This window comes from Amphiprion ocellaris, chromosome 8 (assembly GCF_022539595.1).
Source record: "Amphiprion ocellaris isolate individual 3 ecotype Okinawa chromosome 8, ASM2253959v1, whole genome shotgun sequence".
In the NCBI taxonomy this organism is placed as follows: domain Eukaryota; kingdom Metazoa; phylum Chordata; class Actinopteri; family Pomacentridae; genus Amphiprion; species Amphiprion ocellaris.
The window spans coordinates 18868723-18883827 of NC_072773.1; the positions used below are offsets into that span (position 1 = coordinate 18868723).

At 39.4% G+C, this 15105-nt stretch overlaps 1 protein-coding gene across 1 annotated transcript in view; it reads right to left on the reverse strand.

Moving 5' to 3' along the window:
* Window positions 1-480: 480 nt before the first annotated feature.
* LOC111566228 (uncharacterized) overlaps window positions 481-15105 on the reverse strand; it is a 45191-nt gene continuing 30566 nt past the window's right edge. Inside the window, exons 13-17 of the mRNA XM_023266721.3 lie at window positions 12976-13105; window positions 12811-12843; window positions 12371-12468; window positions 8864-8947; window positions 481-926 (exon numbers count right to left, since the gene is read on the reverse strand). Coding sequence (XP_023122489.1) covers window positions 825-926; window positions 8864-8947; window positions 12371-12468; window positions 12811-12843; window positions 12976-13105 — 447 coding nt within the window. The 3' untranslated portion in view covers window positions 481-824. The remainder of the gene's footprint in view (window positions 927-8863; window positions 8948-12370; window positions 12469-12810; window positions 12844-12975; window positions 13106-15105) is intronic.

The following is a 15105-nucleotide window of genomic DNA, read 5'->3' on the forward strand; positions in this document are numbered from 1 at the left end:
TGGTTCACAGCTATAACTATAAACAGTTTTTTTTCCTGTTAGCTGATTAAAATGTCAGACACACAAAAGCACATAAATCAGTTCTAACCAGCACTAAAAAGACCTTTCTACCTCTTGAAGGGGATTTTTTTTGTGTGTGTGTTGTTGATCATGTCATTGCCTCAGTGCAGATGTGGACCTGAATCACAGGCGGCCTTGGAGCGTCTCCCGGAGCGGCGGGAGAGGAAATGTCCCCGAACAAAGCACGATTGAATGTTCAAAATAATCACACACCCAAAGAACGCCCGCCTCAGCTGGCCTCTGAAGTGTTGTCTAGTTTGTTCCTCTGCCAGCAGAGAGCTGTGGGTATTAGCAGCACACTTCAGCATCTGAGTGTTTCATACAGCCGAGGGGTTTCAAATGCTTCATTACTGATTTGTCTCAAACCACATGTCAGTAAACAAAAAGCCAGACCGAATCAAACCAGACGCTGACAAGAAATCGCGGGATGTTGATCAGTTTTATTTTCACACAATTGATTTCCACTGACATCGTCAGCCTGTCATTCAGGAACATGATCACAATACAGTTTGCCCATTATAAAATAAAATGTCTGTACAACAATGCAGGCAATTAAAACAATACCAAAAAAGATCATATAATCTTATTCCTCCATTACTATCATCTTTATTCACTGAAATATGAATTATACTACATCCCACAGTAAATTTTTGTATCTAAATCATTTGAGTTGTGAATAAAAAGATGGGATCCGTTTTTATTTTATTTTACAAACATCATAAAACAGCAGTGTCAGTGGCCGCTAATACGTATTCTGTCCAGTATCATACAGTTTCAGCATGAGCCCTCTTGAAGTCGTGGATGAACTGACAGATCAGCCCAAAGAGCTCCTGAGAGTCTTGGTCTGCTGGTTCTCCAAATTTAACCTGGACAAAATAAAAAAAAAAAAAAAAACAGGATTAGCTACATGAAAATTAATAACTTTAGCATGATACCAATTATACTTCTGGAGACCTTTGTGCTAGTAAAAATTGTTTGACAATTAATTTCTGCATTCACTTTCATCAGTAAATTGGTGCCTGGGTCGTGCATATTCTTCTGAACAATGGACTTTTGATGTAATTACCTCATATACTGCCTCAGCATGCAATCTGATCCTTGAGTGCACTTATACTATGTACTGCCAAATTAACACTCACACCTAGGTGGTTAAGGGTCACTGACAGAAAAATGTTTGTAATTCTCAAGTCAAATTTTATCAGAAAAGGTCACTGTGGCTAAGTGTACTAATTGGCTTATTTCATGCAGTTGAATGTGCAGACTGATGTTCAGAGTCAAGATCTGCTGCTGACTCTTTTCTAGCTCTGTATTATGCTTTACACATTTTTTTAAAAAAGCCATTAGATGCTATGTTTTCTTATTGTCTCATATGATTTTGCTCAAACAAACTGATGAAGCACAGACATCAAACTGTTCCTCGTACGTACAAACACATACACAATGTACTAATGACACTAATGACATTAACCAGCCTTCAACACACTTGGGATGAGTTTCACACATTACCCCCCATAAAATGCTAAACTGTTGTAATTCCATCTTCATGTTTCACTTTTTGCATGGATTAACCAAGTAAGATATAAGTCTTAAGACATTATATGTTTTAGGCAGTTTTCTTACTTTTTTCTCCCTATTTCCAGTCCTTATGTTAAGCTAAGACAACACGCTAAGCTGAATGTTGGCTGTAGCTTCATATTTGCCACAGAGATGTAACAGTGGTATATATCTTCTCATCTTATTCCCAGCAAGAAAGCAAACAAGTATGGTTCCCAGGATTTCGAATTATTCCTTTCTGATCAAATATTCATGGCCAAAATAGCTACTTGCGGTGGGTTTGGACAGATTGAGGCTTTCTGGAGACATCTGCTCTGGAGGCAGAAATAATGCCGTTGGTTTAGTCAATGGCAGAGCCAAAGAACCACAGTTTGTTCAAGTTTCAAGCTGCTTAATCAAAGTCACATATGTCTGTGTGGAGAAATGTGTACTCAGCTTAATAAAAAGCAAGCTTTGCTGTGAAATCATTTACCCGATCAGCCACAGCATTAAAACCACCCGCCTAATATTATGTAGCTCCCTCTCATGCTGCCAAAACAGCTCTGAGTCGCTGAAGTCTGGACTTCACAGATCTCTGAAGGTGTTCTGTGGTGTCAGATCTTAGCAGAAGATGCCTGAAGGACATGAAGTTGAGGGGAAGCTCATGAATCTGGTTTGTTTTTCCATCCAACAAATGCTTTGTCAGATTGAGATCTGGGGAATTTAGAGGCCAAATCAAGACTCTGAACTTTTTTCACGTTCCTCCAATCATTCCCGAACAATGTTTGCAGCAGGGCTTTGTCCTGCTGAAAGAGGTCAATATCAACAGGGAATACCTCTCCACTGTCATGAAGGGTATACAAGATCTGCAATAATATGTAGGTAGGCTTCAAAGTAACTTTCACATTAACGCCACAACTCAAGGTTTCCCACAAGAATATCACCCAGAACATCACAACATCCTCCCACAGTGCATCCTTCTGCCATCTCTTTCCCTGATAAACAACATACCCGGCGATCCACATGATGAAAAAAAAAAACAAATTCATCAGACCAGGCCAACTTCTTCCATTGCTCCATGGTCTAGGTCTGATGCTAATGTGCCCGTTGTAGAGCCAGGGATCAGTATGGGCAATCTGACTGAGGTGGTCCTTGTGTCATTTCTGCTCTTCCTGAAAATTTCATCCAAATCCATTAGTGCGTTTTTGAGTAATGTTGCGCACAGACACTCACAGATTAACAGAAGGACAAACGTACACCGATCATCACATAACTCCACTGCCTTCCTTGGCAGAGTAACAGTCTGTACTATACTGAGTTGCAGTTTGTGCTACAGTAGTGTTTCTGTGAGATCGGACTGTATAGGCCAGACTTCACTCCTCCACGTACATCAATGAGTCTTGGGTGCCCCTGACCCTTTGATCAGTTCACTGGTTGTCCTTCCTTGGACAGCTGTTGATCTGTATTAACCACTGCATACCAGCAACACCCCACAAGACCTTTAACTGTGGAGATGCTCTGACCCAGTCATCTAGCTATGAAAGTTTGGTCTATGTCAAAGCCGCTCAGATCCTCATGTTGCCCATATTTTTGCTGCTTCCGACGCATCAACAACCACTGATGGTTCACTTGTGTGAAAGTAAAGTCAGGATGTTCGGTTAGCATTTATTTATATGTTAATCATCTGGTAATCATATCTTAGTGGTCAGCTGTTTTCGTGTTTGTATTCAGAGAACAAAGGGCTTACGTGTTTTTCCTGGTTAGTCTGGACAATGTTTCAGTGATCTGTGACTGTTTAACTTTAGTGAACTGTAGTCAACTTTAGTCAGAAATAAGGACTTTGAGGTCCTCCTGAGGAATGGATTTACAGCGAAAGGACACTGCTTTCTGTATAAGAAATGTACAACTAAGAGTTTCTTGTATGTTAGGGAAAACTGATGACAGAAATAAATTTACAAAACTATGTATACTGTCCAATGAAAAGGAATTCTGAGTTTCTCTTGGGATAAATCCTTTTATATTTGTGCTTCTCTAAGAGATTCTGGACAAACTCTTATTCTCAGTATTGCGCAATACTGAATATACCAACAACCCACCGAAGTGTTTTTTGGGGGTTTTTTTGTTGACACGTACTCCCTAATTTATCTCACCGCTTGACTGGTGTCATAGTAACATCACAATCAATATTTTTCACTTCACCTCTCAGTGGTTTATATGTTTTGGCATTTTCGATTTATCGCAGTTTTCTACAGGTTGCTGGTTCATTCAGTTTGCATTAGCTGATTTTTTTTATCATTCGTGCTTCACACTTGTTCACAGCTTTGCGGCTATCAGCTGACTGGTAGCAGCTAATAATGTCGACGCAGGTGTAAGACATGGCCATTATAAGCGACACTAATCACTGTTACTGTGCTGATGCTCTCTTGCCAACTCTGCTTGTTGCTGCAGCTCTCTGTACCAGCTCAACCTCATGCACAGCTGCTGTGTTTGTGATATTGTTGACTGAATAATAATGCAATGTGTAATGTGAAATTGTATAGATGAGGAGTCGTTTTCTCAGAAGAAACCTTGTTGCTGCAAGCTGAGAGCTCCATGAAAGAGCAATGCCTCTCCTACCAAAATGTAACTCAGAAAGTCCTTGACTCATCTCTGACTGAATGAAGAATGATTCCATGGTATCACTTCATTTAAAAGTGGGCAAAAATTGAACAATGACAAATTAAATTTCATTTTAAAAGTCACATTTGAATATTCTTTTTTAGAGGTTTCTCATGGCACAGGTTTTAGATATAATTTAAAAGGTAAGTTAATCGACTGTTACATAATAATGATAATTTGTCACAGATTAATTGCAGAATAATACCTACACTGGCTGTAAAATGTCCCTTACCTCTTCCAAAAGCTCAACATGTAACAGCTGACGGTGACTATCTTCGTATTAATGTGTCCCCTGATATTTCTGAAATGTTTGCACAGGTGTAAGATGCTTTCCACAAAGTCCCTGGTAGCAAAAGAGAGATGCTAGCTAATAAACAGCTGTTCTCTCTGCAAAATATTACACTCTCACATCAGATGTGCAGATTAGTGCATTTGCATGCTCTTCTCCCAGCATTCTGCCAGGAATGCTCAAAATAACACATTAACTGGGGCAAATGACCTTATATTTTACTCATTTTAAATGATCCCCTGCACAGCCTGTTACTTGATTAGCTTCATTGTGTTTTCCAGCATTTTTAGCATTTCCGGGCATTTTTACAAACACATGCTGTACCCAATAAAACCAATTTACAGGCACACTTCAAATAAGCTTTAGAAGAAATAAAGGGAGTGTTACTCTTTGAATCGATGTGTTTTCATTTTAACGAGTGAGGATAAGAAGGATAATGAGATTGACTGTTGGTTGCATGTGTACCGTACCATGGTGGTTGACGCTAAGCTACAAAAAATAAGTAAAATCAAAAAGATGTGATTATTCAGAACTCCTTTATCTCCAAACTAGCATCAGAAATGCATAAACTGCGATCCTGAATCCACCAATGTCAGAAATGGAAGGTATTAAAAATTGAAAATATAAATCAAGATTACTAATCCTATACTTTAATCCCCTCTCTTTAGCATTCCTGTAAGCACTATATACACACATAAAATGTCCGTACATCAAAAATAATGATAGTATAGCTGCTGTTAACTTTATAAATACAAATAAAACGATGAGACTAGACATTGACATGTTTATTCCACCTAATAGAGCCATTTGAATCATCTTTCATGTTCAGGACCGACCTTTTTGCTTGAAGAAGCAAGATTAAAAGCTGCAGTTGCTGAGGAGGAATCGATTTTGTTATATCATGTCTTATTGACATGGTATATCAAAGATGTGTATTGTATGAAGACTGGTATTGGGGCACACAGAAGCTGTCAGCTTTTAGTGTTGAGTCATTTTGAAAATCCATCAAAAAAGGAGAAATAAGAGAGGAGATGTTACAGCATGTTACATACAACGTCTCCTTTTATTTAGCACTTGGAACGGTTTCTAAAATCAGGTCTCTAGACTAACAGAAAAAAAGAAGCCATCTGCAAAATCAACGCTTCAAATTTTTCATGAGCTCCTTCTATGTTTAATAAATTTCCATGTTGTCTATTCAAGGGCATCATTAGGAATTCTCTCCTTTCTTTCCTCCCCCGTGACATGTGACTAAGTGTGATGCTTTTTCCCTAACCTGCTGCTTCCCCGCAATACACCAGAGCACAGTCAGCCTTAATCATTTTCTCTAATGCTCCTGAAGGGGTTGATTGTACTTTTGAGATGTTTTATATGCACAATATGAGCATGCAGTCAAATCGGATAACAGGAATAGGGATGCAGGTGGGTCAGTGAAGTACAAACTGCAGTATGTCCATCCTGTTGTTCTGATTCCAGCAAAACATGGAAGGAAAGTGCTTGACTGCACCTTGTTCAGATTTTTAAAGAATACAGAGAATAGCCTGAGAAGGGGAAAAAAGTCAAATTAAGAAGATATGAACAATCCCCACAAATATGTATATCAACTTAGATTTCCAACTCTGACAAAAACATTCAGGAATGATGCAACATTTTGGCAGCTGTGCCTGGTGATTAAAATATAATTCGTGGCCTGAAGGAGACACTACAGTTAAAGGTCAACTTGTTAAACTTTAAAAGGCCACAGCCACTACACCACCTGACCATTTTTAATATTACTTGGAGAAGTGATTTATGTTAAGAATAGGGAGATAATATTACAATCTATAAAGATTAGGCTAATATTGAAATAAACTTGGATTCATCTATTAAGGATGTTCCTTTTTAAAAGTTTCACATTTTGAAAAATATGCGTATGTGCTTTCCTCAGATGAAAGGACTGACGCCATTCTAATATCTGTACAATAAATGACAAGCTCGAGCTGGAGGAAGAACATTTTCTCATCAGCATGTGAGACGCGTTTCTTCATTTCTCCATGATTTTGTGTTTAAATTAGAAGCAGATAGCAGTTCGTGCGTATGATGTTTTGCTTTATTCCAAGTTTAGCCCACTTTCTGCACTTTTGATCCAGCTGTGTTCTCTGCTCGATCAAATGCAGATCCACCGTGAGGACGCTGCTCCGAGGCCTTGTCTCCCACTGACCCGACTCTGCTGCCCAAATTAGATGCTAACCTGCTAACCCTCCTGACAGGGAGCGGCCTGCCTCCGAGAAAGGTGATATTTGCAGGAAAACTGGCTCATTGGTTTCTGAGCTGCACTCTACAATTACTTTAACTGGAAAAATCTATAGAAACTTTATGACATTGATTAAGTTCTCATGACCAGAGCTCTTATGAGCTTGGAGGGGCAGGCAGCCAGTTGTCCAAGGATGAGCACCACCCGTGGGCTCTGTTAAGGCGAGACCTCACGGGAAGTTTCAGAAGCACTTTTCACTCATTCATCCCTCATGAATCCTACAGAACAGACACACTTCTATTTTTATCAATCCAGCCGTCTACACAAGTGCTGTAACATCTCATGTTTAATTCACACACAGAACCGCCATCAAAAGTGAATTTTCACAGTCTACAAGTCTAATTTCTTCCGTTTTACTCATGTAACTTCTGTGATTGTGTGTTAGACTGCAAGTAGTTCCAAAACACAGGTGACCTACATTCACTGGTGTGCCTGGACACAATTTGTGTATAAACAGGCCCAAGACCAAGGTTGCTACTGTGCTAGCATGCTGCTTGCACCATGCAGCTCGTACAGACATTGTAACTGCTCCAAACTATTACTGCTGTCTGACAAGTGTGAGGACTTAGAACGAAAATCTAGGAGAAGCAATATTTATCTGGAACTTGCATTCCAGAGTTTGTGTCCAGCTGTTTGGCCAGATGAAGTGGCTTCAGCCAGTCAAGTTTGTTTTGTTTGTTTTCTGTCTTTGTGCTAAGCGAAGCTAACGATCTGCTGGCTGAAGCTTTCTGTTTACCATACAAATATACATGTCATCCAACTTTTGGCAAGGAAGCAAATACGGATCTTTCCCATAATGTTAATTCTAACATGAAGATCTGAATATGTAAAAGCCACAAATTATCCCTTTCGGATTTCTGTTTTTAAATCTACGCTAGTTGCAAAGAAATAGATGAAAGAGATGCTGAAGGTCCCCCTTTGTTTACTCCAGTACGAATCATTGGAGTGCACAGGAATCTAATTGTGGGTCTAGTATAACACAATTCCCTACCAGGCCTAAAGCTCACAGCTAATGCTATCATATCTCAGCGCTCAAATACAGCAGGAAGGGTAAGTGGACCCTCTATGATGATGGATTGTCCATAGAGATATGGGAAAGATGAGAAAATAGGCACTACTTTTGTATTGATTGCTTTTGGTGGTGGACTCCATAAAAACAAAAGACATAGCACCTGTTAAGATGTCCAGAGTAGGATTGAGCTCTTTAAACCTAATCTAACCAGGTTAGTGAGCGAAGAAAATGTTCTCCTTTATGGACAGTGTGATGAAAGAATACGCAGGGACCAGCGCCTCCACTAAATCTGATGATATGTGTGACAGAGGAGTTTTCTTTATGAGAGATCCCGTGCCAAGACAAAAGCTTAACGGCAAATGCAGTTCTCAGACAAAACTCATTTAAGGATATCACTACATTCAGTCCATATCATCAATCCCAAATAGTCCAGTTTTGAAGGAATGTACCTTTTTACAGATATTTTTCAAATAAGATGTCACAAAATGCACAACAAACACAGTATGAACCATGCAAGCTATAAACCACAAAAATGTTGTGGTATGCTTCTTTGCTTTTTAAAAAAACTCACCAGGGGTGAGCGAACAGCTTTTAATCTTCTGTAGAGCATTCATTTATGTGACATTGCACATTAAGGGTTGGGATGAACTTGTCTCTCACACTTTCCGGCTTCCGTGACAATTTTTTAGTAATCCTCAAGATATTATCCAAAGGAGATAGCGTAGCATATTTCAAACCTGCAAATCAGTTGTGGTAGGCTTTAAATGTTGTCAAGATCATCCATAGCTATAAACTGTACAGGAGATGCAATATATACTTGTATAAGTCCTCAAGGACACCAGGAGCAAAAGAAGTAACCTTGTGGGCTTCCTCCTTTGAAATATATGTAGTCTCCCACTGTAAGATGGGGAGATAAGATGACAAATAATTGAAGAGGGCCATCTAGACAGTACCAGAAAAGGAGACCATCCATCTTTGAAGCCATACAAAAGAGATATTGAAATAATAACTCAAGGATTACCAGTATGACAGAGTAGAGTTTCTTCATCTCCTCACACGTCTTCGTCAGTGCTGAGAGATCTGCGTTGTATTTTTCAATAGCAGTCTGTGTGTACAAAAAAAAAGCAATGAGCTTGGACAATCATCACTCTAACACAGTTAAATTGATTTTTATGAAAATGGAGTATTTTCTCAGAAAAATAGACAATTTATTATTTGGAAAACCTTTCTGTAGAAATTGGGGATATTACTAAGATGATGATTATGTTAATTATTTACCAAAAAGGAACACACGTACATCATTAAAGGGATATTATGCAAAAGATATGAAGAAATATGAGACAAGACCATCCCCTTGTTTATTGTCTTTCTCCGCTGATCAGAAAGTGTCTCTGAAAACGAGCTGTTCACATTTGCAGCCTATTGTGATGTCAGAACAGGATAAGCTCCGCCTACACCTGCCTCCTCCTTCTTTTTTGAGATCTGCTCAGCTCCTCAGTGTACCCAATCTCAGACTCTACCCTGAAGGCCAATTCATGCTTTCTCAATTCATGTACACAAACCAATATAGACTGTGACAGCGGATGCACGCAGCTGTTTTCACACTACAATAGGTATGCGTCAGTCTACCCAGGCATTCGCATTGTCCTGCATATTGAATATAGAAGAACACTTGTGCTTTTTTCTGTAAGTCTTCCTGTGATGGGGTATAGCAGCTAGTAGCAGCACGGTGATTATTCCTGACGTGTGGCAAGGACAGTGGGCAAACAGCACAGGACCTCTGGAGAATTTAGAACTTCCCACTGCATTTAGGCTCTTTCGTATGAAAGTATGAACAAATCAAAGCTCCTCTGAAGTCCAACTGCAACTGACAAATTACAGCATTTTTCATGATGATTTACAAATTTTTGCAGGACAAATTGATTTTTTTTTCTCATACATGTCTTGAGCACCATTTCTTTATCTGGCACATGTCCAGTGAATGATCTTGCAGTGCGGAGAATCTGCATGGTCACAAATTTAGCGTGGTAAACAAACTTGGGTGAAAGAGGAGCTTTACATCATGTTTATCCTTGTGGGCATGCGTATGTTGAAAGCATGAATTGGCCACAAGGTCTAGGCACTAAATCCTGAGTGCGAGTTCACAGGGGCCAAAATATTTTTTTTTGTTTTGTTTTTTTCTAGAAAAGAGGAATGCAACACAAAATTATGACAGCACACATGGCTTGGAAATTTGGATTTGCTATTCAATTCCAGTTTGATCAGCTGCTCAGTCGATCACCCCTTGTTTGTGACATTACATTGATTAGACTTTTTAGTAAGCTACCAAAAGTCAGTAAAGCTGTGAACATCTATTAATCAACCATGGACAACCAGATTTGATTAAAAAAAATTCAGAGACTGAGAGCAAATATCGCATTCCTTGTTAGTCAGCAGCTAAATGGTCCACCTTTTGTGTGGAGGATCATCACTGGTGATGGCAGGTGGGTCTGCAGCTACCACCAAGAGAAGTACAAACAGTTTTCACAGTGGAAGTGCTACAGTTTCCAAATTGGGACAAGGGGTGTCATGCTCGTTGTTTTCATTAAAATTCATGCGGTTGTCCACTAAGAATTAATCCTCCAGAGTCAGACTGTCAAGGCAGAGTTTTACAGGTACAGTTTTTGATTTTCATGGCTAAATTCTTGTAACTTTTTGCTAAACACTCGTATATATGTCAACATTCTAGCAAAAAACTAGTGCAAAGAAAAAGGAAAGTCTGCAGATATGCGAACTCACAGAACGAGTGCAAAATAGTGTTGGAAAGTTCTCTTTGAGAATGGGACAGAGCCAAGCACTCACACACTTAACGGTAGTGAGTGAGTCAAAGTTTGTGAGATTGGGATTGGACCATTAAACAGAACAGATGCAGAGAGAGGTGAGCCTGCAGGCCTCTTTAGAAACAGAAGCTACAGACACTGAAACAGATGATTTGGAACTGGCCTAAAACCAAAGGTATTATAAGCGTGATAGAATTAATGACCTGTGCAGTATTTTGAGCGAAAACCTGAAGTGCACATTTGAGACTTGCAGTAACTTGTTGAAATACAAGATCTTTCAGGGTACATTTTTCAGCTTTTGACCACTAGTGGCTTATTGCTTCAGAGTTTATCAGGATAATTCAAGCACAGTTAGCAATATATTTGCAGGCTTTTTATAGATCCTCAGTAGTTCTGATGTGTTAGTCTTGGTTAATCAAGGACCAAGGTGGGGCAGAAATAAAATAGAAACAAAGCGGCACTGCCATAGAGTGTGTGCATTTGTTGGATCTCATCCAATATGTATGTCAACACATTCTTGTGTAAAGGTGCAAAAAGTAAGAGAATGCTACTTCACCTCATTTAATTTTGTCACAAAGTTAACCTGAGAGAAAAGCAGGAGTGGAGCTGTAGCACTGCTTAGCCAACACACACACACACACACACACACACACACACACACACACACACACACACACACACACACACAGGGAGCGATTGGGTGGGTAGAAACAGTGACTGAAAGAGATGCAAATTTAAAGGTTCATTATAATGCTGCTTTATCAGAGTTGTCTGCTCAGAACCACAACATGAAATGAAAGACCAGGACTGTAACAATCTGCTATTGTTCCCACGGCTTTACAGTTCTGTCTTTCTGCATGTTTATCTGACTTAACGTGTTTGACATCGCTGTAACATGATTGAAGCAGCCAGGAACACCAGCTGTACCTTTTGTACCTGTTTGCAGAGATGATTTAGTCAAAGGAGTTTGAAAGTTTTACCAAAAATCTCCCATACTCTTCATGGCCCATTCAATCACAGATGGCTAAGCGGATGACATTATGCTAATGAATGATTTCCTCACTTAAAGTCTCCATCTTGATGGATAAATACGCACTTAGAGTTGTGAAGGTGTGTTCATTTTAAGCAATATTCCGCCCTCAGCCACCGAAAACACTTTAGTTTGTGCTGTAATTGTTCCCTGGTGTGCAAAATTCTTAGCAGATCAGTATTATTTACATCTTTAGCTTTGGTAAATATCGCACTAAGTTGAATAAATATGGTGCTGAAAAATTTTGGGCATCTAAAGCTGATTTGCAACAAGCTTAGAAAACACTGTCTCAAACACTTACTGTCTACTGACTGGCAACATTTTTTGAATGTGGGTTACTGTGTAGTGATTTGCACTAAAACACCAAGACAGATTCCTCGTATGTGAAAGCCTACCTGGCGATAAAACCTTCTCTGATTCTGATATCTATGAAGCTTTTTTGTGAATCTCCACCTGTCAGCAGTGGGTTGTTGTAATGGGCTGTAAAAAGCATCTATGTGCAAATGAAAGAGGAGATGAAAAGATGACCACAGGCTGATGTAAACAACACAGGTTGCAAACAATGAATGGGGCTGAGAAGCACTGAATGTAATCAATACTGCTGTTTACAAGATGACTCCGCAGTGTACCTTTAAATGATTGCATAAATAAGTACTAATCAAAGGGTTTGCTACTTCACCTTCAGGTCTTTGCAGAAGTTCAGGTGATGAGCTCCAGGGTTTCTCTTCTTGGAGTTTTTTCTGTACTGAATGACTTTCTGCAGCTCATTCTTCAGGACTGAGGAGACACACACATCTTGGTTATCATCCATGATATTTGAGCGCTGAAGCAAGTAGCTGCTTTAAATCTGATGCTGCCTCCTGTGTGATCATGTGGAGTGTTTTATTTGTGCCTGTGGCAACTGTTTGTAAGTCATCCTATATAGACCATATATTGGATTGAGACCCTACATTCCCTAGACAACGAGTGTTTCAACAAAGTATACTGGAATTACAATTACACAAAGTAAATGTTGCTATCACACCTTCTCACAAATAACTTCGTTGGCACAAAAAGGAGGGTCAATATTACAGTGATCTCAGCAAATTTGGACACTGTAGTAAAATGTGATCTACTCACCATCTACCTCTGCGGTCAAGCCTTTGATGGAAGCTGTCCAAGAAAGGGGGATAAAAGGAGGGAAAGACAGAAAATACACGTTTCACTTAACAAGCCTCAACTGAAAAGTACGACACAGATTTTTTTCGTTCCTTTGGTTTTGATCAAATCTTGACGAGCAAATACCTCCAGGGACAGTTTCAAATTCTGCCAACTCTTGGGTAAAAGAGGCCAAGCACGGTTCATGCAACATGATCTGCTCCACAAGGGCATGGAGCAAGGTGAACTTCTTGTCTCTCCCGCGGAGCTGGGAGAGCTGGGGAAGGAGAAAACACAGAGTTTAAAATGGGCCCGGCCTGAACAAACCTGTGGTCTCCCTGCTGCACAGCACAAAGAGACTACCATAAAGGAAACAGCACACACATGTACTGTATATCTGTGTGTGCAGCTTCCTTTACTGAAGGCCAAACAACAACAATCTATACATTCTGTTTACTCTCAGGATTTTTCTTTCTTTTTTTTAATTTTTTTTAAACTATTTTCACGTCTGTTTTCAGTAGTGAAAAAATAAGCAGCAATTGTTTGCATTTTTTGACACATTTGGACAAAAACCATCTGATCCTCTCTGAAATAGTGTCTGCAAGATGATCAGCTTGAACACCACAAGAAAAATTTTGCTTTTTAAATATGTTTTCTTTGGATAAAGTCAATACAACCTTGGCATCAGAAGCTTGAATTTCCTCCGTCAGCTGAAATAACTGCTTGTTGACATTTTGAATAATTGTCCACCATTTCTGATTCTGTTTTTGACCAGCCTTCAATGCAAAATTCCTTCAGTTGCAAGATGTGTGGAAGTTTTTCTGGCATGTTCTGTCTGTTTCAAAACCCCACACAGCATTTCAATGGGATTCAAGCCTGTGCCTTGTTTTGTTTTTTTTCTTGACTACTCCACAGCTCTCCAGTTCTTATTTTTGAGTCACTCCTTGGTGGTTTTGCTTGTGTGCTAAGGAGCATTGTCCTTTTGAAAGGTCCTGCTGTTCAACTTTCAGACAGATGGCCTCACATTGTCTTCAATCACTCTTTGATGATGTGCAGAATTCAGCTGAATCAGTGATTGCAAGCTGCAACATTTCCACCATCATGCTTCACAGGTGGTCTGAGGTTTTCTCCTGAGAAGCTTTCTTTGGTCTGCTCCAAAAACAGGTTACTGTGGTCAAACAAATCTGGATTTGTCTGATCAAAGCGCACTATTCCAAAAGACCTGCTCGTTGCCTGTATGTTCACTGGCACACTGCAGTTTTGCTCTAATGTTCTTTTTGGACGGTAAAGGTTTTTCCTGGCATGCCTCCCGTGCCGGTCAGGTTTGCAAAATCTCTTTCTAATTGTAGAAGCAGCATTCAGACATTAACAGCTACAGATAGTTGCCTGTGACTGGTGATAATCTGGAGTTCTAGGAGACTTCTCTTTTTCCATCAGTCAGCCTCCTCATGGGTTGAATTTGCTGTCCTGCACAAGTGGGCAGTTGTTTGAAATATTGACCTCTTGTACATGGTTATCCTGACAGTTGAATGATTGTTTTCAAACAATATAGAGTCTTTCTAAATCTATTGCTGGGCTCACAAGCATCCACAATCTTTTTTTCTGAAGACCTTAGAGAGCACTCTAGATCTTGACATGATGACACCACACACATCAATAGCAATGAGAAAACCAGACCATAGATATCAGAGGTTTAAATGAGACAGGTTTAACCTGTCAGTCCCAAAGGAGACTCTAACCATTGACTGCATCTCTGAATACAGGGCTCAAAGTTAAAAAAAAGTCAATCCTATCAAATTACTTTGAATTAGACTGAAATATGATCCTTTGTGGTCTGAGAATATTGACAATGTCATTAAGAAAATGGGAAATTATAGCTGTTGCCAGAAAAAAAAAGTCATTCCTTTAGTGATGGAAAATTGTAATAAATCATCTGTTATATCATTTGAAGTATTCCACAGTGATATGGTCTGTTGCTCAGAAGACAAACCTTATCAGACTTCAACTAGTCCAAAATCTGGCTGTCAGGTTAGTTAAAAGCATACAAGCATTATTAAAATGCACAGCAGACTGTTTTGCTCCCATGAAGACACTAAACATTATGATTGTTTACTTTTCTTTATAAAGAAAGGAGATAGTCAAGTAGACCGCATCCCTTTGCTGACCAGTAGGGTCCATCCATGTCATTTCTGACAGTATTGTTCTTCCACTGTTTCAGATTTTGTTCAGAATTTATTTATTTGTTATTTGGGACCCACAATTAAGTCTGTAAATAAT